Here is a 21,038-nt window from a genome sequence, read left to right as displayed (position 1 = left end):
GGGGCGGGGGGGGGGGGGGGGCGGCTGTTTGCGAGCAAACTTTGATTCCTGCTACAACAGATGTCAGAGTTTTCTTGGGTTTTGGCTGCGTCTGGGGACATCTTGTGATGTTTTAGAGAACAGGACATGATCTCACATGGCGAGGAGCTCTTTAGTTTCTTAATCATTTCACGGTTCCTTCAGAGGCTTTTTTCCACCTAAAACGTTTAGTTTCAGCTCACTGATCAGCTGCAAAAGCTCGGCGGGGAGCGGAAGAGTTGAATTATTCCAACCTGCGAGAGGCCCTCGAAAAAAAAAAAGGAAAGGAAAAAAAAGGAGAAAATAAAGAAGAAAAAGAAAGAGAAAATAAAGAAGAAAAAAAAGAAGAAAAAAGTGAGAAAACAAAAAAAAGGAAAAGAAAAGAAAGGAAAAGAAAGGAAAAGAAAGGAAAAGAAAGGAAAAGAAAAAAAGAAGAGAAGCGAAGAGAAGCTAAGAGAAAACAAGAAGAGAAGAGAAAAGGAGAAAAAAGAAGGAAAGGGAAGGCGATAGCAACACGACGCGGAAACTTTTCTCTCTGTCTGCCTCCCCAAGTCCTGAACAGCCGGGATGGAGTTGGAGAAAACCTACGCGACCCCCCGGGCCGGCCGCACAGGTGGGACTCGGTCCGGGCGCCGCGGGGGTGGCCGAGACACGCCGCCGCGGCCCGTCACGCGTGGGCCGCGGTGCGGGGCAGAGTCGGCTGCGGGCGGCGGGGCCGGGCCCGGCTCCCCGTGGGGCCTTCGGGGCGGCGCGGGGGCTACCGACCCCCACCCCGATTCCCCCCGCCTCCCGCCGTTCCGTGTCCCGCGGCGGGGCACCGGCGCCGGGGCCGCCCGGTTGTCCGCGGGGCCCTGCGGCGTCTTGGAGCCGGGCGGGAGAGGGGACCGGGGGACCGGCGAAAGGCCGCGGCGAGCCTCCCACCGGCGTCCCCGCGGGGGATCGTGGCGGCGGGGCGGGAGCGGGACCCGTGGCGGGCGCGGGGCCGGAGGCGGCCTGGCCGTTCGGTAGCGGAATGCAATTCCGAAGCGATCGATGGGGCCTTTTATTAGTTAAATCGCCTGAATAATCGTTTAATCGATAAAGCATTTCATGGCGGCGTGCCGCACGCCCCGCGCGGCGGGGGCGGCCGGGGGGCGAGGGGGAGGGGGCGGGGGGCGGCGGGTTCGGCAGCACCGGCAGCTCTGCCCGGGGCCGGACCGGACCGAACCGAACCGAACCGGGCCGGGTCGGGGGCAGGTCGGGCAGCGCGGCGGCCCCGGTTCTTTTGCCGCCGCATCCCTGCGGGGTGTCGGACCGGGGCGGGGGGGACGACGCCGCCGCTTCACCTGCGGGGGGGAGGAGAAGGAGGAGGAGGAAGAGGAGGAGGCGGGGGGGGGGGGGGATGAAGGCCGGCATGAAGACCAGGCAGGGAGGGGTGCTCCGCCGGCGGCGACCCCCCCCGCCCGCGGCGACCCCCCCCGTCCCCGTCCCGGCCTCGCCACCCGGGAGTTTCGCCTTCAACGAAAACTCGCTCCGCGCTCGCCCGCCCCGCGCCGCCGCCGGCGGAGGCTGCAGCGGCCGCCCGTCCCCCGCCGCCGAGTGGGGGGGTCCCGGCCCGGCCCTGCCCTGCCGCCGCCGAAGGCCGTGGGAGAAGCGGGGCGGGCGGCCGGCGGGACGGGACGGGACGGGTCTCGCTCCGGGGGGGGGGGGGGGGGGAGGGGGGCGGGTGAAGCTCCCCCTCCGCGCCCACCCATCCCCATGGCGGCGCCGGGACGGGGAGCGGGGTCCCCGACCCCTTCGGCGTGGGCGGCAGCGGGGTACCGGGGCCGAGAGCTTGGCTCGGCGGTGTTCGGCCGCGACCCCACGCTCACCCGCGGCGGGACGGGCGCGTCCCGGGGCGGCGGTGGGAGCGGGAACCGTCCCGGCCGCCTCCTCGCCCTGCCCGGTGGCAGACCCGCCGGGGGCAGGAGCCGTGTCTCGGCGGGCGAAGCGGGAACCCGTCGGCCCCGGGAATGCGGCGGCGGCCCCCGGGGTCTCCGACCCCCTCCGCGACCGCGGAGAGCGCGGGCGGGCGGAGACCCCGGCCCCGGCCCGCGCCCCTACCCACTGCCCAGGCTGGCGGGGCCGGGGGCCGTCGGGCACCCAGGGCCCCGGGACGCGGCTCCGGCCCTTCGGGGAGACGAACGGCCCCGGGAAGCTGGAGTCGGGCCGCCGGGTGATACACGGCCGACACGGGACGCGCCGTCCACCCCCCCTCTAGGGGGTCCCACGGCCGCGAGATGCTCCGCCGGGCCGTCGGGGGTTCCGTGGCCCCGGGACCCGGCCGGCCGTTCGGGGGGGGTCCCACGCCCGCCGCCCCGGGACGCGGGGGGTCCGCCCCCCCCTTCCCCCCCCTCCTGGTCCCCCGGTCTCGCGTGGCGGCGTGCCCGCCCCTCCCGGCGAGCGCCACGCCCCCCTTCCCCTCCCCCATTGGCCCGTATCCCGCCAATAGGCACCGGCACCGCCCAAGCGGCCAACGCGGGGGCGCCGGCAAGTTAACTTTTGCGATTGGCCGGAGCGGGTGACTGACGGCCGCGGCCCCGCCCCGCCCGCTCTCCGCCGCTGTCCGGCCGCGCGGTGCTGAAGCGCCGCCCGCCGCGGCGGGGTTCGGCGGCGGGGGGGGGGGGGGTAGGCGGGCGCGGTCCCGGGGCGGCGGCAGCGCCCCCCCCCCCGCCCAATCTCCCCCCTTCCGTTCCCGTCCCGTCCCGCTCCGCCCCGCCCCCGCGCGCCCCCGCGGCGGCCCGCCCCCCGCCCCCTCCCTCCGCCCGCCACAACCCCCCGCCGCCCCGCCGCGGGCCGGCAGCGCGCCGGGCGCACCGCCCGAGCCAGCCAGGCGCCGCGCCGCCCCGGTAACCCGGTGGCCGACCGGCGGGAGGGGAGAGGAGGAAGCCGGTGGGTGGGTGGGGGGGCGGGGGTGGGGGGGGCGGCCGCGGCCCCCGCGGCCCGGCTGGGCGGCGGGGACGATGGGCGAGCCTCGCCGGCGTCGCAGGTCGGACGGCGGCCGCTGACGGGGCGGCCCCGGTCCCGCGGGGCCGGCCGCGGCGAGGCGAGGCGAGAGCCCGGCCCCCGCCCCGCTCCCCGCCCTCTCGCACACCTTCCCCCCCCCCCCCCGGCCGCCGCTCCCCTCGCCCACCGCCGCCGCCCCGCCCGGCATCCGCGAGTTTGCTGCGAACCGGCGCGGCGGGGGGGGGGGGGTGGTGGTGGTTTTGGTGGGTGGGGGGGCGGGTGGTGGCGCGGCGGCACAGGCGGAGCGCGCCGCCGCCCCGGGGACCGAGCTCCGCGGACGGGGCGCCCGCCCCCGCTGCCTCCCGCCCCGCCACCGCCGCGCAGCCGCCGGCGCCGCCAGCACAAAGAGCCGTCGGGGAGGGAAGAGCCGGGTTCCCGGTCGCCGGACCGGAGACGCCCGTGTCCCCCCCCCCCCCCTTCCGCTGCCGCCGCGGAACCGGGAGGCGGGTGCCGAAGCTCGGCGGGCGGCCGGCCGACCGACCGGTGGAGCGGCCGGGGGGCAGAGGCGCAGCCCGGGGCGGCCGCTTCTGGCCCCCGCCCCCGCCTCCGCCCTCCCTCCCACCCCCCCCCACCCCCAGTCCCGTCCCCCCCCGTGTCCCGTCCCCCCCCCCTCCGTCCCCCCGACGGAGTCACCGGAGGTGGCGAGCGGAGCGGGGAGCCGCGCTCGGCCGGCGCTGTCGGATACCGCGACCCCGCTCGGGGCGGGACTCTACGGGGTTTTTTGGTGGATTTTTTTTTTTTTTTTTTTTACCCCCGTCGTGGGGGGGTGGGGGGGGAGGGGGTTGTTGTTTTTGGGGGCTTTTTTGGGTTTTTTTTGTTTGTTTTGTGGTTTGGTTTTTTTTTTTTTTTTTTTGCTTTGTTGGTTGGTTTTTTGGTCGGTCTCCGGCTGTTTCCCCGGGCCCCCTCCTACCAGCCCCAAAGCCGAGCGCCGGCGGCGAATCGAGATCTGCTCGGCGAGGCCGCCCCGGCCCGGACCGCTCCGATGGAAATACACTGTAAGCACGACCCGTTTGCAGCAATGCATAGTAAGTAGGCTGCTAGTTCAACTTCTCTGACACGGCCGCGGCGGGCCCTGCGCGATCGCGGACGGGGACGGCTCCACACCCCACCAACCCTCCGACCCCCACCCCCCAAAAAAAAAACCTGCCCCGGGGGTCCGGACAAACGGCGGTCCCGGGGTGGGAGGCTGCTCTGCCGCGTCCCGTCCGTGTCGTGTCCCCCCCCCGGGCCGGGACGGCCGCCCGGAGCCGCCGTTCCCCTTCGGGAAAGCCGGCGGTTCGGCGGGGGTGGTTTTGTCGGTGAACGGACGGCGGCGGGATGCAAGGGGCTTGTCTGAGGTTTATTTTCCCGCAGAGAAAGAACCGATACAAATACGTTTTTATCTATTCAGGTAGATAGAGCCACTCGCCGAACTGTGCCCGAGTATCTATTCGTATATATGCGCGCACGCTTATGTATAGATATGCGTGTATATATGTATTCCCCCCCCCCCGATCGAATCTCTGGGAGGAAAGCCGCCCGGCATTTCCGACGAACGGAAAAGTTTGCTATGCGATATTCTCCCTCTATTTCGACGTTTTGATATTCGTTAATTAAAAAAACCAACCAAACAAAAAAGGCAAAAAAAAAAAAAAAGAGGCAAACAAATAGGAAGTGCACGGAGCGGGGCTGGAGGGAAGATTTTTTTTTTTTTTTCTCTTTTTAACCACCCCAAGAAAGGCGTGACAATTCCTTGGCGAGCCCCGCGCCGGGCAGCGCAGCGGAGGATGAGCGGGCGGCAGAACTGGTTAAGTTAACAGGTCGTGCGCGATGGGCTTGCCTGAGATTTGTTGTGCTTGAGAGGTCGGGGAAGACTTATCCATTAGCACAGTGTTATGTGAAATGACATCTTCTCTCACGGTGAGTTAAACGCTGCATTACGGCGAGAGATTGCGAGGAAATTTAAGGTAGAACTAATCTCATTTCCTGGTGCACCGCAGCCCTTCGGCTAAAAGAAATTTGTTTGCAAAATAAACCACCCGATAAACCCTTCTTCCTCCGTCTTCCCCTCGCTCGCTGTTTTGTCTGCCCGCTCCCCTCTCCCTCCGTCCCTCGCACGGTTTTCGGAGGGTGTCCGGAGCGGGGATGGCAGCCGGTAACGGGCTTCTGCCGCCCCCGGGAAAAAACAGACTTTCCCTCCCGCCACAGCACGGCGTTTTGAACCCGCGTGTCTTTCTCTCCCGTCGTGGAACCGAATCACGTTTTTTTTTTTTTTTTTTTTAAATTTTTTATTTTTTTTGAAAGGCGAACTTTAAGGGCAGCAAGCCGGCGGTGCGGGATGCGGGATGCGTGGCGGGGGGGGGAGGGAGGGAGCGCGGAGCCCCCCGCCGCGGGGGGCGAGCGGGACGCGGCGCGCTGGGAGCCGCAGCCCACGGAGGACGGGCTGTCCGCGGGGGGGGGGGGGGGGGGGTTGGACACCCCCGGCGGGAGAAGCCGCGGCGGCTTTCGGCGGCACCCTCCGTCATTTCGCACCGGTGGAAAATCGATAGCTTCCCCAGGAATTTCGGGGCAAAACAGGGGGAGAAAAACCCAAACGCAGCTGCTTTCGCTCTGCCCCCCCACCCCCCTCGCCGCAGCGGGGGAGCCCCCAGGGCCGTCCGCCGCCAAACGATCTCCCGGATCCGTGGCTCCCCGGGTGGGGCGAGGCGACCCCCGGTGAAAGGCGGCGGCGGGGGAGGGGGGGGAGAGCAGGACCGGCGGCGCAGCCCGGGGACGGGCCGGTTCCCCAGCGGGACCCTGTCCCCGCCGCTTCCCCGTCCCGCGTGGGCAGAGCCCGGGGCCGCCGTCGTCCCACCGGCGGACGGTTCCCCGGGACGGACCGCCGCTCAGGACCGGCTCGTCCTCCGCCCGCCACGGCTTGTCGTGCCCGGGGTTTCCCCCCCGTCCGAAAACGCCCCTGAGTCTTGCCCCGTCCCGGGTGGGGGGGTGTCCGGGCTGCGGAGTGGGGCGCAGAGCAGCTCTCCGGCCCCGCTTCCCCATCCCCGCAACGGGCCGCGGCCCGAAGCCCCTGAGTGTCCTGTCGTGTCCCCCCCCCCCCCCCCCGCCTGCCGGAGCCCCCCGGCCCGACGGGGCCCCCGGCACCCACCCGTGCCCGCAGCCGTCTGGGGAGCGGGGCAGCCGGCGGTGAGGGACCCCCGGCGGGCAGGGAGCCGGGCTCGGCGCCGGTGCCGGTTCCCGAGGTGGTGGCAGGTTTGGGGAGGGGTCCCCCGGCGCGGCGGGAGGGACGGCGGCGGCCCCGGCCTTTGTTCCCCGGCGGCTGCAGGGTCGGAGGATGCTCTCGGCCTGGGCAGGCCCGGGCTCCGCCGGCCTCCTGGGGCTGGGAACTGGCTCCGGGGAGGGGAATCAGCCCTTTCCCTAAGGAAGCACATGTCTTGATGCTTGCTTTCTCTTTCCTGTTCTTTCCTTCCTTTTCTTTCTTTTTCTTTCTTTCTTTCTCTCTTTCTTTCATTCTTTAATTATCTTTCTCTCTTTCTCTCTATTTTGTTTCTTTTTCTTTCTTCCTTTTCCCCTTACTCCCTTTATCTCTCTCTGTCTTTTCCTTCCTTCCTTCCTTCCTTCCTTCCTTCCTTCCTTCCTTTCTTGTTTCCTTTTTTCTCTCTCCCCGTTTTCCTTTCCTTTCCTTTCCTTTCCTTTCCTTTCCTTTCCTTTCCTTTCCTTTCCTTTCCTTTCCTTTCCTTTCCTTTCCTTTCCTTTCCTTTCCTTTCCTTTCCTTTCCTTTCCTTTCCTTTCCTTTCCTTTCCTTTCCTTTCCTTTCCTTTCCTTTCCTTTCCTTTCCTTTCCTCCCCTTTCCTCCCCTTTCCTCCCCTTTCCTCCCCTTTCCTTCCCTTCCCCTTCCCCTTTCCTTCCCTTCCCCTTCCCCTTTCCTTCCCTTCCCCTTCCCCTTTCCTTCCCCTTCCCCTTCTCCTTCCCTTCCCCTTCCCCTTCTCCTTCCCTTCCCCTTCCCCTTCTCCTTCCCTTCCCCTTCCCCTTCTCCTTCCCTTCCCCTTCCCCTTTCCTTCCCTTCCCCTTCCCCTTTCCTTCCCTTCCCCTTCCCCTTTCCTTCCCTTCCCCTTCCCCTTCCCCTCCCTTCCCTTCCCTTCCCTTCCCTTCCCCTTCCCCTTCCCTTCCCTTCCCCTTCCCTTCCCCTTCCCCTTCCCTTCCCTTCCCCTTCCCCTTCCCTTCCCTTCCCCTTCCCCTTCCCTTCCCCTTCCCCTTCCCCTTCCCCTTCCCTTCCCCTTCCCCTTCCCTTCCCTTCCCCTTCCCCTTCCCTTCCCTTCCCCTTCCCCTTTCCTTCCCTTCCCCTTCCCCTTTCCTTCCCTTCCCCTTCCCCTTTCCTTCCCTTCCCCTTCCCCTTTCCTTCCCCTTCCCCTCCCTCTCCCTCTTCCTCTTCCTTTTCCTTCTTCCTTTCCCTTTCCCTCTCCCTCTCCCTTTCCTTTTCCCTCTTCCTTTCTCTTCCCTTTCCTTTCCTTTTCCTCCCCCCCCCTTGCCGGTCATATTAAATGCACTGTGCGTGATTTTGTACAACGACAGCCGCTGGTAGGCGAGAAGCCTGAGGTCTCGCTCGCTGCAGCGGTGCGGGGTTGCTCCTGTACGCTCCGGCCATCGGGTCGTCCCTGCTCCGGCCGCAGCATTGTCCCAGCCCCAGCGTGTCCCTGGTGCTGCCAGCAGCTCCCCGGGCAGGGGCGGCTGAAGGCAGCCCCCAACGCCCGGGGGTCTGCTCCCTGCACCGCCGGGCTGCAGGAGGGACGCACCAGCCTGAGGCCAGCCCGGCTGCTGGCAGAGGTCTGCCTCTCGCACCGGTGAAGGCAGAGCAGACACTTGTCTGCTTGCCACAGGCTTATTTAGCTGGCTTTGGCAATCACCTATTTCATGTGGATTCATTATGTGCCCTGACAGTTTTAGAAGGTGTTTGCAAAGTTTGACAGCAGTTTATCAATGGTGAAATGACTGGATTTAAATAAAAGTAGCTCTATACAATCTTTTTTTTTTTTAAAAAAAAAAACCAAAACACTGAGGTACTTGGCTTGTCAGCTTATTCAGTACTGTTCAAGCCCTGTGCAAATAGAGAGATTTTCTGTATTATTTTTGTTCCAGAATTGGCATCCCTACTGCCCCTATTGCTTGTTTTCAGCTTCTCCACTCCTCTGTAATCCAAGTAGTTTGGATGATTAACAACATGAGGGTTAATTATATTTCCTCACTTGCTACGTGGCATTATTACATGTTCATGTTTTTTACACAGTTTCACTACTGTTCATCCAAGTGGGTCCCGTTTCCCACCAGATATATGATTCACCTTGCTAAAGGTGAACAGTGCAAATCTGCTCGAAAAGGAATAATATACTGGGCTTGCCTGAGTGTTCATGTTTCATTTGTGGGCTCATAATATCTGCCAAGACTGCTGTAAATTGCAAGAGCAGAAATCGGGTGCTTTTTTTTTTCTTTTTTTTTTTCCCCCCTCTTGATTAAGTCAAGGCATCTGGAAAAAAAAAACCCAACTCACATATTTAATTTCAGGTATCTCGTTCTGTGCTTAGACACAAACAGCGTGTAGGCTGAGCGATCGCCCAGCCTCCTTTCCAGCTGCTTTCCTAGCCAGAGGCTCAGGAGCATCCTCTTCTCCACGGGCCAGCACCAGGCCTGTTCCCGGAGTTTGCAGTCGGGCAAACGCGGCCGCTGGCTTCGGGAGGAAGGTGGCCCGAGTCCGGGGAGCTGGACGCATCGCTGCATGGCCATTTTCCCACACGGGGCCCGATCTGCCTTCAGGCAGGAGGGTCCTCCCCTCCAGCGAGTGGCATTGCGGCAGCGCGGCCGTGGCCGCCTCCGTGCTTCGGGTCCGGCAGCGCTCGGGGAAAAGCAGCCGGAGGCTGGACCGAGGCTGGGGAGACGATGCGCGGAGCCGGGGAACGCTGGGGATTGGGGCGGGGGGGGGGGTGTCTGCCTCGCAGAAACATCCGAAACTCTCACACAGCTCTTCTTCTCCTGCCCTTCTCCCCCTCCCCTGTGTGTTTCAGGACATGGAGGCGTGAATCAGCTGGGGGGTGTTTTTGTGAACGGCCGCCCCCTCCCAGATGTCGTTCGCCAAAGGATCGTGGAGCTCGCCCACCAAGGGGTCCGGCCGTGTGACATCTCCCGGCAGCTCCGCGTCAGCCATGGCTGCGTCAGCAAAATACTTGGCAGGTAAAGGGGGGACGACGAATCCTTCCGTGTCCGTCGAGAGAAAAGTGCCAGTGCTGGTCCCTGCATCGAAGGTTGCAAACAGATGGAGAATAGTAGAAACCTCAGGAAATCAGCCCAGTGAGGACAGGGGCTTCCTGACTGCTTGGGGTTTTATATGCCTGATGTGGGAAAAAAGTGTGCCACTATTCGTATGTCTGGTTTGCCCTTTCACAGTTTCTTATAGGTAATTGTCACGCAAAGCGCAAAATGCCACGTGGGGTGTATTTGCTGTATATACGGCGTATATCCTGCACCTGTCTCTTCTGAACAAGTGGAGAAATCCGGAGTCATCTTCAGTAAAATGCCAAAAAAATTAGAAGTTGTGGAAGTTACTTGTTTTCCTTTCTGAAGATGACTCTCTTTCAGCAATAATATAATTACATATTGCATGAACGTTGCCGTGTGTTCATTCACACAGGCTATACTGCAATCCGTCCCACTGTTTCATTGGACGCCTTTTTCTACTCTTGTGCAGGAATACGTTCTTAAATTAGAGCACAGAATACCATAAGTAACTATTAACCATAATTTTGGCTGTTTTGGGAGTAGCTCTCTGTTCAGTCTGGAGCTGCTTGAACCGCTGTGGCAAGAGGAAATTAAACTTCAAATTCATATCATTTCCTGATTTCATTTTAAAATTTGACATAGGTTCAGGTGAAAAATACCGTCCTTGCTTCTTTTTATCTTGTGAACAAATCTGAACATAATTTGTGTCAATTAGAGCGTTAAAATGGGTTTGGACCCCAGGTATTCTGAGGTACTTGAGCAACTTGTGTTAAGGAAGACATTTTTTTGGTTAGACTGTGTCTTTCTTGAGAATATGGAAAAGTTAATTCCTGAACTATTCACTAAACTTTCACAGTTCACATCACTGCTTAGAATTTTACTTTTTTTATTTTACCGTCATCTTCTTTTCCAATTTTTAGCCGATATGCTTTCCTGGACATAGCATAGCTGCAAAGGCTGTTAGGGCAATTTTTTTAATAGTATCACGCAGAGGATCTGCTTGGATTAGCGGCATTTACGCTCTCTCAGTGGCCGTTTAAGTGTTCAGAATCGGACCGACTTGGCACAGTCGCAGGCCCCTGGCTTTGTAGCTCTTGGCACTCTTTTCCCCACAGGCCCCTCTTACCTCTTGCTCGCCTTAACAGCATCTCCACGGCCCCGCGCTGCGTGCTTTGAGAGAGCCGCACGAGCCAGCGTGCCAGTTACGCTCAGCATCCCTTTTTCTCTCTCATGCCTCCGTTGCAGGGGGATACGTTCCCCTGCAAGCTGCACGCGTTCCTCCCGGTGTAGGTTTGAGGGCACCGATGCCTTTACTGTTTTAGAGAGGATAACTTTCCGTGGGCTTTATCCGAGACCTGCCTGCCCATCACGGCCCTGTTTCCCTCCGTTATTGCCTTGCATCTGCTGCCGGCACAGGCTCCTGCTCCCAGCCTGGCTGGCATGGTTCTGCTGGTGATGCTCTCCGCTGCAGCGGAATCGCCACCAATTCCCATCAGGACCAGCGCACAGCTAAGGAACGGGCAATTTATTTACCTACCAGGCGAATGTCCAATGGTTTTACTTTTGATAGTTTGAATAGATTTACCATTAGATATATTTGCACTATAGAGCTAAGAGTGAGGCTCCAGAGCTTTGTCATTAAAGTTGTCAACAATAAATTGGAATTTCATAGCTCATTATTTTCATAACTAGTAATTACAGTGGGTAAAATGTCACTGTAATTGCAGCTCTGTGTGTGGGGTTTTTTTTTCATGTACGTGTGCGTGTGTGAAAAACGCGAGTCCTTATGATAAATCCTTACATTTGGAATTTTGTGGTCGGAATTTTTCAGTCCTCGATACAGACTTAAAAAACATCCAGAGGCAGGGAACTAGCAGTTGCAGTGCAAGGGAAACTCTCACCCCTTCGAAGGGGGGTACCGCAGGGGGTGCCCACTCTTCACCTGCATTGGCAACTTGCTGGGAGCAAAAGGCCCGGACCTGATGTGCATAAAATGAAGCCGAGTGCAGCCGTCCTTGCCGTTAAAATGGAGACGGGAGTCAGGGATGCCCGTGCTTTGGCTGCACCCAGGTTCACTGCGAAGGCGAAGAGGAGGGAAGCGTCAGCCGTGTCGCTGGGCGAGAGCCGTTCCCCCATCGCAGCGAGCTTTCCCGGCTGCCCCGGGGGAAAAGGGTCCGGGCCCAATCCTGCACCCTCCGGCACCAGGCGACTCTCGCCGTTGACGTGTGCGTGCCTTTGCAGACCTCGAGGTGGTGAGGACGGCGGGGTAGGCAGTGGTTAGAGGATTTGGGAGCGGAGGTCTTGCTGTCCAGAGGGTACCAGGGCTTTGTCCCCCGGGTGAGCTTGCTGCGGCGTCGTGGCCGTGAGGGCTTTTGCTGCCGTGGCTTACCTACCGTGGTGAGCCGGCCGTGGGAAACGCCGCCTCGTCTGCAGAGCCGTGGCTTTCCCGAGCCTGCTGGGTGATGCTCTGCTCAGCTGGGCTGTCCTGCATCGTGGGGTAGTGACCGCGGGCATCACGCTGCGTGGTGCAGCAAGGCGCTGTTCAAGAAAAAAAACGTTACGGAACGTTTGTGAAAAATCCGTCGTTTTGACTGGAACCAAGGAAATGGAGACTTTGTGTTTGGGAGCATTCTACGGTATTGTCTGGCTTCCTCCTGCACCCTCCTCACGGGAGAGGTGCCAGCAGCAAAGGTTTTGAGGCCAGGGGTGCAAGGTTTTAGTAGGTTTATGGTCCACGTTTGCCATCATTTTGTCACGTCCTCAGGAAGGATGGGAGGAGCTGAATTGTACCCCCCTGCCCTAAAGCTCACTACTAGGCTGCGTGTGGGGACACCGGCAGGGTTAATCCACCTCTGACACTTGACGCTTTCCCTTAACTAGTATTGCTGAAGTGGCTCATGGAGACTGGTAGATCTGTGTCCACCTCTGCATCCAGAATATCTGAAAACGTGTACAAACAACACGGTGTCAGTTTCCTTAAAGGAATTTTAGGCCCTGCAGACAGGGCTCTTCCCAGAAAGACTGAAAACCAGTAGCCTGGCAGAAATTTGATGAACATGGTTGCGTGTTACAGTGAGACAGGCTTCGGCTGCGCAGCCTGTTTGTGTTCTGCTCACGCTGGAAAGATTGGGGAATTAATTTTTTTTTTTTCATATAATGTGTATGTCAAGTAGCTGCAGAGAAAAGATATTAATAAGCAGTCTTACGTTCTTACCTGGGAGTCTTTTCTGAGCTCCTTACTAGAAATACGGGCATGGAGCACTGAGTGGACACGTTTAAGCTGCTGAGAGTGTGCAGCTCAGTGGGTGTCTGCTTGAAAGGCTCACGAAGTCGAGGTCTGCTCTGTGCAGAAAGGACGTTCTGGGGCCAGGGCGGTTGGGGCAGTTATTGCAGGTAGGCACGGGGTTTATTTTTCATGGGGTCACGAGAAAATTCACAAGGTACAAAGAAGTGCATGGCCGGGAGAATGCCTCGTGTGTTGCGCTCCCTGACGGCACAGCACAGGGAAGCACGATCTCATTCTTGGTCTCCATTCTGGCCCTCGATGGATAAGATATGACTTCTGCTCTTAACAGCGTGTTCAAGGCTTCGTTTATTAAAAGAGGAGACTTGTGGGGATCTCAGCTGCGATGTATTGTTGCAACGCTACCAAAAGCAGTTGCTCTTGTGTGATTTACACGTGAGGAAGTCTGGCAGATTTCTGTTGGTTCAGGGATCCAGTCCTTCACCTTTCCTGGCGTGGCATCAGCAGAGCTGCTGGTGTGGGTAAAGATGCTGTACCTGAGGAAGGGCCACAGGGCTGGTCCCAGAAACCAAATCCCATATCAGCTGGACCCCTCCAGAGTGTGGGCAGCTCCCTTTTCCTTGAAATTCGTGGTTGAAACTACTGAAAACATAATGTTAAAAAGAATACGTTTTGGAATACGTTAACTGTTAAAACCATAATATGTGTATTAAACCCATAAAATGGTAAAAAGATATGCTAGCATATTTATTCTGGAGATGCAAATAAAATACAATACCCAGCCTTCATTTCACTATGAAATGATAACAAGCCGTAGATATTAATGACAGAGGATTTCTGTAGAAACAGTAATTTACTACAAAAGAGTCCACTGCAAAAAGTGGTCTTTGGTGTGATTTGTTTCTATTATTGCCAGTACTGCTGATTAATAACACACATTTTCAGTTAATTTTGGATCCCGGCATGCCCTTTAATCTTGCATTGTTTCTTTTGTCTTGCTATTACAGAAAAATATATATTGTATCCCGAGGCCCAATTCCAATTACTATAAGTTAATCTATTAGGTGATAAAGCACTACATAGGCAGAAAATGTGTATGTGAAAGTGAAGATGTATCTCAGGATTTGCTGGGGTTTGGTTACCTTGAAATTATGTTCTCTATAAATCTCAAAGCATGTTCTCTGTCTGTTCGTGATAACTAAAGCTTTGTTTTGGATGTTGTCCCAGGTATTACGAAACTGGGAGTATTAAGCCTGGAGTGATTGGAGGATCAAAACCAAAGGTCGCCACACCCAAAGTCGTTGAAAAAATTGCAGAGTACAAACGCCAAAATCCCACCATGTTTGCCTGGGAGATCAGGGATAGACTCCTTGCTGAGAGAGTGTGTGACAACGACACTGTGCCCAGCGTCAGTTCAATTAACAGGTAAAGATATGTCTGGTCACGGGGAGGGATGTTCCTCAGAAGGACTGGCACTGGGTCCTCATTTATTAGTAGGACTGGGTGTTTCGGGCTGTTTGCAAGAAATGCAGCTTGTATGTGTTTCCCTGATGCGTTTGGGGCTGGGGAGCAGCTGTGGGCTCACCTCTTTGGCCGAAGCATCACAGATGATGAGCATTTTCTAAGAATGGGCAGGTTCTGCTGCTGGCCTTTGCATCTTTCCCATCCTTTCCCCAGTCTGTGAATTGCAGTCCTCGCTGGTAATGCTCCTGCACGTTTGCTTTGAATGAGGCCTCAGTTCTGCTCGACCGGGTGGGGGTTCAGTGGGATGTGCTTCCCTCCGGGATGGGGGGGAAGCTCAGACGGCCGCTAAGTGGGGCGGCAGTCATCTGGGAAAAAGGGGGGGCCCCGGTGCCTGGAGGAGGGGACCCAAGGCATGGGTCTAAGGTACCATTTCTGTCCTCCTGACACCTGCTTGGTCTTGCTGAAGTTGGCCCAGAACCGTGCTGGCCGCTGCCCGCTACTGTCAGTGTCAGTATCACCAGGGGAATTTGGTCGGTAGCTTTCGAGTGCCTCAGCCGTCTGCTTGTTACAGGGACGCACTTAAGTGGCCTTGAATTGCTTTTGTAAAAATGCAGGAGAGTCTTATTTGGAGCCTCAGACCCGCATTTGGGAGTTTTGCCATGACCTTGCCAGGCAGGACTGGGTTTGCGGAGGGGTCTGGAGCTAGAATAACCTACTACTATCTCAGTTACACCTTCTGTACTCGCCTGCTTCCTTCTGAGTCAAAGGATGTTTAAAGCTAGTGTTGAAAAACCCCAGTGAAATAGTCTGTTATGTCTCCAGCCCTGCCAGACTGATAGTAAGGGATTAATACTTGGAAGGCAGAGAGCTTGGGCAGCCTCATGCACACCTACACCCCTGGCAAGCAGAGTCCTTTCATTTTCGCTCGGGGGTATGCTCTGTGCCAGGCTTCAGCCTCACCACGCTGGTGAGATGGTTTTCACTTGTGCGATTGCATGCAAATTCTTTGAAGGCAGCTAGCTATAAAGTCCCATCTGTGTCCATGGACGTGAAATAAATTGATGCAATATTCTTTTATTGGCTATCCCAACCTGATTTGCATTCATGGAGTTGCCGCTTGAGTAGCCGGAGTGGCTTCCCCAGCGTTAGCGGAGAGTGGTGTCTCTGTCTTGCCGAACTGAACGTTGAGTCATATGTTCGTGTGTTTAAGAGCAAAAATGGGTCAGTTCATGTGCAGCCTTTGCTGCTCCCTAGGAGCTCCTGACTCGCCAAGGCTCCAGAGCAGTGTTCAGTAACCCTACAGGCATGGCATTTTCAGTTTTAAAGAGGATTTGGGAAATAATATAGACACCAGGAAAACTGAAGGAGGCTATCACTCTGACTGACCTCAAGTTACTAAGGGAAAACTCTGTTTCCATAAAAGTCAGCTTGAGCCCTGCCATGTCAGAAGCATTTGCTGCTGTGAGCAGCCCTGTGTTTGTGTAGTAGGACTTCCAGCATCCTCCAAAAAACTACCAAAAAGGCAGTCATTGCTCTAGGAAAAAGAGAGCTTAAGTAGCTTCCCATCAAGTTTTGAGCCAGTTTCTGTATTCTGCCTCTTGCTGCATCCTTGTGTGTTTCCACACTGGCAGTGTCCACACACTCACTGCCTTTGCATCAGAAACCTGTTTCATGATCTGCCACCAACTTTTTTGGCCAGAAATCTCATCCTTTCTCATCTGCTTGTGGCTGTGGCCAAGGTCTTTTCCTTCTTTTAAAAGTGTGAAATCCCTTTCTAAAAACACATGCAATCTTTTTGAGTCAGGCTGTTTACCCAGAGAATTGTTTTTGCCAGCCTAGGAGCACATCCTGAAAACCCAGACCAAGCTATCACGACGAGAAACCTGGAATTCACATCTTTAATGCTAAGGCTTTAATGCTAAATCCTCCCAGTTCCACGTTGCAGTCTCTGGGTTTTATCCTCATATTTAAAATTAAACATATACTTCAAGGCTTTGCTGGTGGCGATGTTACACCCCAAGGATGCAGACCCCGGCTCACAATGCCCTTATTCACGGCCAAGGTGCAGATCAGGTGTTAACCTCGTCGCTGCGGGTCCTGAACCCATCCGAAATCGCGGAGCGTGGTTCCCATCCTGCTGCAGGGAGGGCGAAGCCGAGCAGTTGGCATTCCTGCACAGCGGAGGATGGAGCTACCGTGCTGCTCCCCCCCATCCCAGCCTCCATGGTGGAGAGAGGGGATCCCCCCGGGACCCTGCTGTTCCCTTCAGGGGAGCTCTTGCTGGAGAACCTGGGGGGGCCGCTGGGACAGAGTGCGCTCAGCACATCCCCGCTGCCGAGGGTGCCTTTTAGCAGATGAATTTGAGCCGCTGCCCCCGTATATGAGTGAATAATAACTATTATTATTAATTAATAACATTAATTAATATTAATAATAGGCCACTCTTCCGCAGCAGGAGCAACTCTGTGTGATTAAGGCTTAATTAATCATTGCGATTAGTTTTGCTCAAATAAGCCGAGAGCTGCCCAGCTGCTTCGAAGTGCTCCAGTCCTCCATCCCTCCAGAGATGAAGACGTTTAAGTGTCAGAAGGACCCGGACACCCTTCCCTTGCCACAACAGCAAGGATGCCTTGTGCAGGGGGTTGTTTCCACTCTTCCTCACGTAGGGTCCCAGCTTTTCGGCTCTGCTCCCCAAACTGCAGTTGTTTGCAAAGCTCCCCATGCCAGGCTGGCTGCTCCGGCCCTTGGTGGGGGAATTTGCTGCCGGGGACGCAGCCGCAGATGTCTAATGCCCAGCAGCTTCGCTGTGGGGCTGGTGGCTGAAAAAGGGCTTACTAATGGCCTTAGCCCCTGCCACCCCCATCGGACTCCTCAGAGGGATGGGAGGGGAAGGGGACGACAGCGTGTCCTCTTTTGGGATGGGGCCAGGCATCACCGGTGGTGGTTCCTGTACCAGCTCACAGGGTGACTTTCAAGCAAGCAACTGCTCTTTGTTCCTGGGAATGCATCCCCACGCCAGCTCCGTCACACGCCTCCCCTCCTCTCCCCTCTTCCAAATTCACGGAGAAGAGTTTTTTAGGTAAAGAGAGGAGAAACGCTTGCTGCAGCATTACTGCTGCGTAAGCAGCGCGTCAGGCAGGGAGATGCGCGGTGAGCGAGCTGCGTGCCTCCTTCAAACCTGGTCTGATTCCACTGCAGTCGGTGGCAGAACTGTGTTATCTCCAGAGACATTTCAGACCCTGTCTTGTCTTTTTTCACACTGTACCGGCAGGTGAGCGCTTGGTAGAGCACCTCCCCTGGCCGCCTTAGCAGCTGCCCTCTGTCCTGCCGCACAACACATGCCTTCTAGTTTTTCTGCATCTCTGAATTCTTCCTGATTGACATCATTATAAATCAGAGCAGAGGCCTTCCTCAGTGATGACAGTGTAGTTGTTCAGCTTTTAAGATTAGCATTTAATCTAGCACAGTTTTGTTTTAATATTAATTTGGCTAAGCAGCTCCTTTTCCGAGGTGGTCAAGTTCTTTAGCTGCGCGAGTACTGTACCCAGGGGGGTCTAGAGAAAGCCTTGCAAATGTGTCTGAGCACCCAAGGGTGCAGATCACAGCCTGCTGGGACGTCTGGAGTCAGAAGTGTCCAGCTCCCCGAGGATGGAGTGCTGGCCCCAACGGGTGCCCAAATATCAATGGATATCTCTATTCTGGGAGGTGAGGACTATGTCCTCAAAGGCACCAAAGCACCAAACTCTGCAGCATCCTGAGGAGTGTGTTGGAGTCAGTCACCCAAATGTCCCTAATGGCAGGGGCTGGAGGCAGAAACACGGTCCTGGGTCCACCCGCCAAACTTCAGTCTTTCAGTGGATGACGAGGGGATAATATGCAGAAGGGCATTTTTGTATTGATGTAGGTGTCCTGAACTGAAAAAATAGTGTCTGATGCCCCCTGCAATTGCATCCTTAGTGCTAAGCAGTCATTTTCTTTTCAACTCCACACAGGATCATACGGACGAAGGTGCAGCAGCCACCCAATCAGCAGGTCCCAGCCTCCAGTCACAGCATAGGTAAGGAAAACTTTTTTTTTAATATAAAAAAAATAGCATAATAGATTACAAATATTCTAAAGAACTTTTAATCATTCTTATGGACAGATAATTCTGCATAAAACACTTCAGCACACGTGCTAATGCGCCTTCTTTGTCATTCTCCAAGGGCTGAACATAGTAAATGAATTTTATAAATACTGCTAAAAGGTTTTGAATTTTACTGATTATTATGATAAATAGCTTTCACCATGAGACAGAAAATTGAAATCTAAACCAAAAAACCCCCACTAATGGGGGTCTATAGAATGTCAGATAATTAAAGTAATAAATCAAGAAAGGGATACTTATTCATAACATTTTCTGCATCATTAGTCAGTAAGTAGTTTTGAATGTGTTTTTTTCATCTATCAACCATCCCTTCCATAATTCTTTGTGCACTTGCAGTCTTGAGTGGAGAGGTAGCAAAACTTTCCAAAACTTTAATTCAGCCACAGATGAGTGACGCTGCACCCCGAGGCAGGTGATGCTGATGGAAGGGGTCCCTGGGAGGGGTGGCGGGGCTGGTGAGGCATCCTCAGCCCTTCATGAGGCTGATGGTGTCTTTTTGGGGGGGGGGGCAGCTGCTCTGCCATGCTGCGGCAGGGATGGAGGGGCTCAGTCAGGGCTCAGGACTCCTTTCTTTTTGTCCTTGTTTTGTGAAAGCGGCTGGGGCACAGGTAAGCCCTTGCTCTGTAGGCATGGAGGGAGGTGGGATGGGGGCCCTGGTTCCTCTCTGCCTTTATGCTGTTACCTGTGAAATGGGGAAATTCTAGCTGCCCCCGCCCCACCCGGCAAGGGTGGGCTGGTGCCATGAGACACAGAGCGTGAGTGCAGAGTTGCATGAACTCTTCTGGCTCGCCAGAGAAATCACGCTGCAGCCCCACGTCCTGAGCCTTTCACTCCGGGAAATGCCAAAACAATCTCAGCGGAGGAAAAGCATCCCTCATTTTGCTACCGTGGCTTCAGGGGTGTCTCTCCCTGCAGAAAAACAAAAGCAGAGAAGAGACGTCTCGTTTCTCAGGGCTTGGGGTTGGTAGAGGCAGCAGGGATTCCCGACACAGGTTTGCTCCGTGTGGGCTCTGGCTGGGGGGGTCTTCAGCGTGGTCCTGCAGAGAAGCCCCCTGTGCTCAGAGGGTCTGCACGGTGCTGCCTCCTCTGCCCGCTCGCGTACAGCCTCAGCCTCCCGCAGCATCACGCAGACACAGCATCTGCAGCCCCGGCCGACATCTCCGGGCTTTGTGTCGGCTGCGATGAATGAACCCCCCTTGGCTGGATGCAGCCAGCACCCTTTCTCAGGGCTCTGTTAAAGCAAAAAGTGGATTGAATTCGTATTTCGGGGAACCTCAGGGCCTTTCAGCTGTGTGGCCCACAGCTGGCCGTTCCTGGGTCGCTGGGGAACCCCAGCCGTCTGGGGGTCTTCGCTGGCTGGGGGCTGCTGGCTTGGGGCAGCAGGATGCAGGCAGCAATCCCGGCGCAGCGAGCGCAGGCTGCTCCGCTCCCACGAGGTTCCTGCGCCGGGAGGCTGGCAGCATGTCGCGAGGGGAATGAGAGAGAGAGAGAGAAGAGGGATTCGGGTCGCTTAAAGAATCGCCTCTAATTGTGTTAGCAATAGAAAAATGATTTAATAGAAATTCATATAAAAGTGGGACTTCACGGAATTCGATGGCGAGGTTCACTCCATTACTTAGTACATGGATGAAATGCACTCAGGAAAATTAAGTTAGAGTCAGACTGAACTTATGTGTATAGAGACCGAAAACGTAATGGGTAAAAGGAAATATTACAAAGAAAAATTATTACAGTTAATTTCTTGTGATTTGTGCAAAGGTTGGGAATATAAAAAGGGTAAAGGAGACCCTCCCGTTGAGTCACGAGGTTCAGAGAAGACCCCCTTGCTTTCTAAACTCGTGTTGGAGTCTGGGTACGGCTGGATTGACTCCTAGTCCCAGATCTGGGCAATGGTTTATATCTAAAGGGATTATGAGTATAATAGCAGCTTAAAATTCATTCACAGTTGAATAAAATTCATGACAGTAATTTAAGTATAAATTTTGAAGTAATAACTTATAATATACTTGCTATGATGTACTTCTTATAGACTATTCAGGTTAGTACATGCGCATGCATAAGGACACTAAGTGATATACGTATAGGAGGGTAAAAGAGAGTAAAAGAGGTATACCTGTTGAAAATTCCCCTTGAGGTCAGGGAAAAGGTTCGCATCAAATGCTTCAGGATCTTTCTCAACGGGCAAAGAGTCGAGCCTCAAGGAGCAGAGAGAATCAGCCCAGGTTATGTCGGCTGTTGGCAACAGACCTCTGATTTTCGCAAACAGGAGAGTTTGTGAGCTCTGAGAGGCATCCCACTCAAAGGGAGATGCTGGTCACAGCCCGCTGCAGTCCCAGAATGCTCAAAGGACCTCAGTATTGCTGTTGACGGGTTTGGGATGTGATTGACTTTTGTCATCAACAGATTGCGGGAATCCTGGCTGCGCTGGTACCGTTTCACATGCAGATAAGGGAAGCTCTGAGGCTGCCTGAGACTAACTTAAAACACAGATACGAGATGCTCCAAGGCTGTCAGGGGAGGACTGTGGTGTCCCAAGGCTGTTAGGAGAGAAAAATGCCTGCGGGTTGTTATAAGAACCGGCTATCTCTGCTCCCGTCCCTCCACCTCCGCCGGGCAGCAGGAGTCCTTGAGACGCACAGCCTATCTCCCTGCCTTAGCTGCCTAGGAGTTCCCGGCACAGCCACAGGTCACTTAACCACCCGACTCATTACACTTATGGAAAGGGTTACCCAGCCTTCCCCAGTTCCTAAATCAGCCTGGAGAAGGGGAAGGAACGCACGGCCACGCAGCCTGCCCCGCCACCTCGCTGTGGACCCTGTGCGTGGAGGATTTTCCCTCTGCGTGGCTCTGCTCCCCGCCGGCTCCGTCCACCTCGCTGATGGGGACGAGGGGCGACCG

At 56.2% G+C, this 21,038-nt stretch overlaps 1 protein-coding gene across 7 annotated transcripts in view; it reads left to right on the top strand.

Moving 5' to 3' along the window:
- Positions 1–585: 585 nt before the first annotated feature.
- Positions 586–21,038, top strand: part of PAX5 (paired box 5) — a 135,093-nt gene continuing 114,640 nt past the window's right edge. For 4 of the 7 annotated variants that reach the window (XM_075019475.1, XM_075019472.1, XM_075019470.1 and 1 more), the window contains exons 1-4: positions 586–631; positions 9,075–9,240; positions 13,757–13,954; positions 17,986–18,050. In XM_075019475.1, the coding sequence (XP_074875576.1) occupies positions 586–631; positions 9,075–9,240; positions 13,757–13,954; positions 17,986–18,050 (475 nt within the window). Of the gene's footprint in view, positions 632–3,668; positions 4,068–9,074; positions 9,241–13,756; positions 13,955–17,985; positions 18,051–21,038 lie in introns of those variants that run through there. The other 3 variants (XM_075019474.1, XM_075019471.1, XM_075019476.1) reach the window with 2 other exon arrangements.

The sequence above is a fragment of the Buteo buteo genome, chromosome Z (assembly GCF_964188355.1).
Source record: "Buteo buteo chromosome Z, bButBut1.hap1.1, whole genome shotgun sequence".
Classification (NCBI taxonomy): Eukaryota; Metazoa; Chordata; class Aves; order Accipitriformes; family Accipitridae; genus Buteo; species Buteo buteo.
The sequence above is the reverse complement of the archived record's forward strand: the minus strand, read 5'-3'. Positions and strand labels throughout refer to the sequence as shown.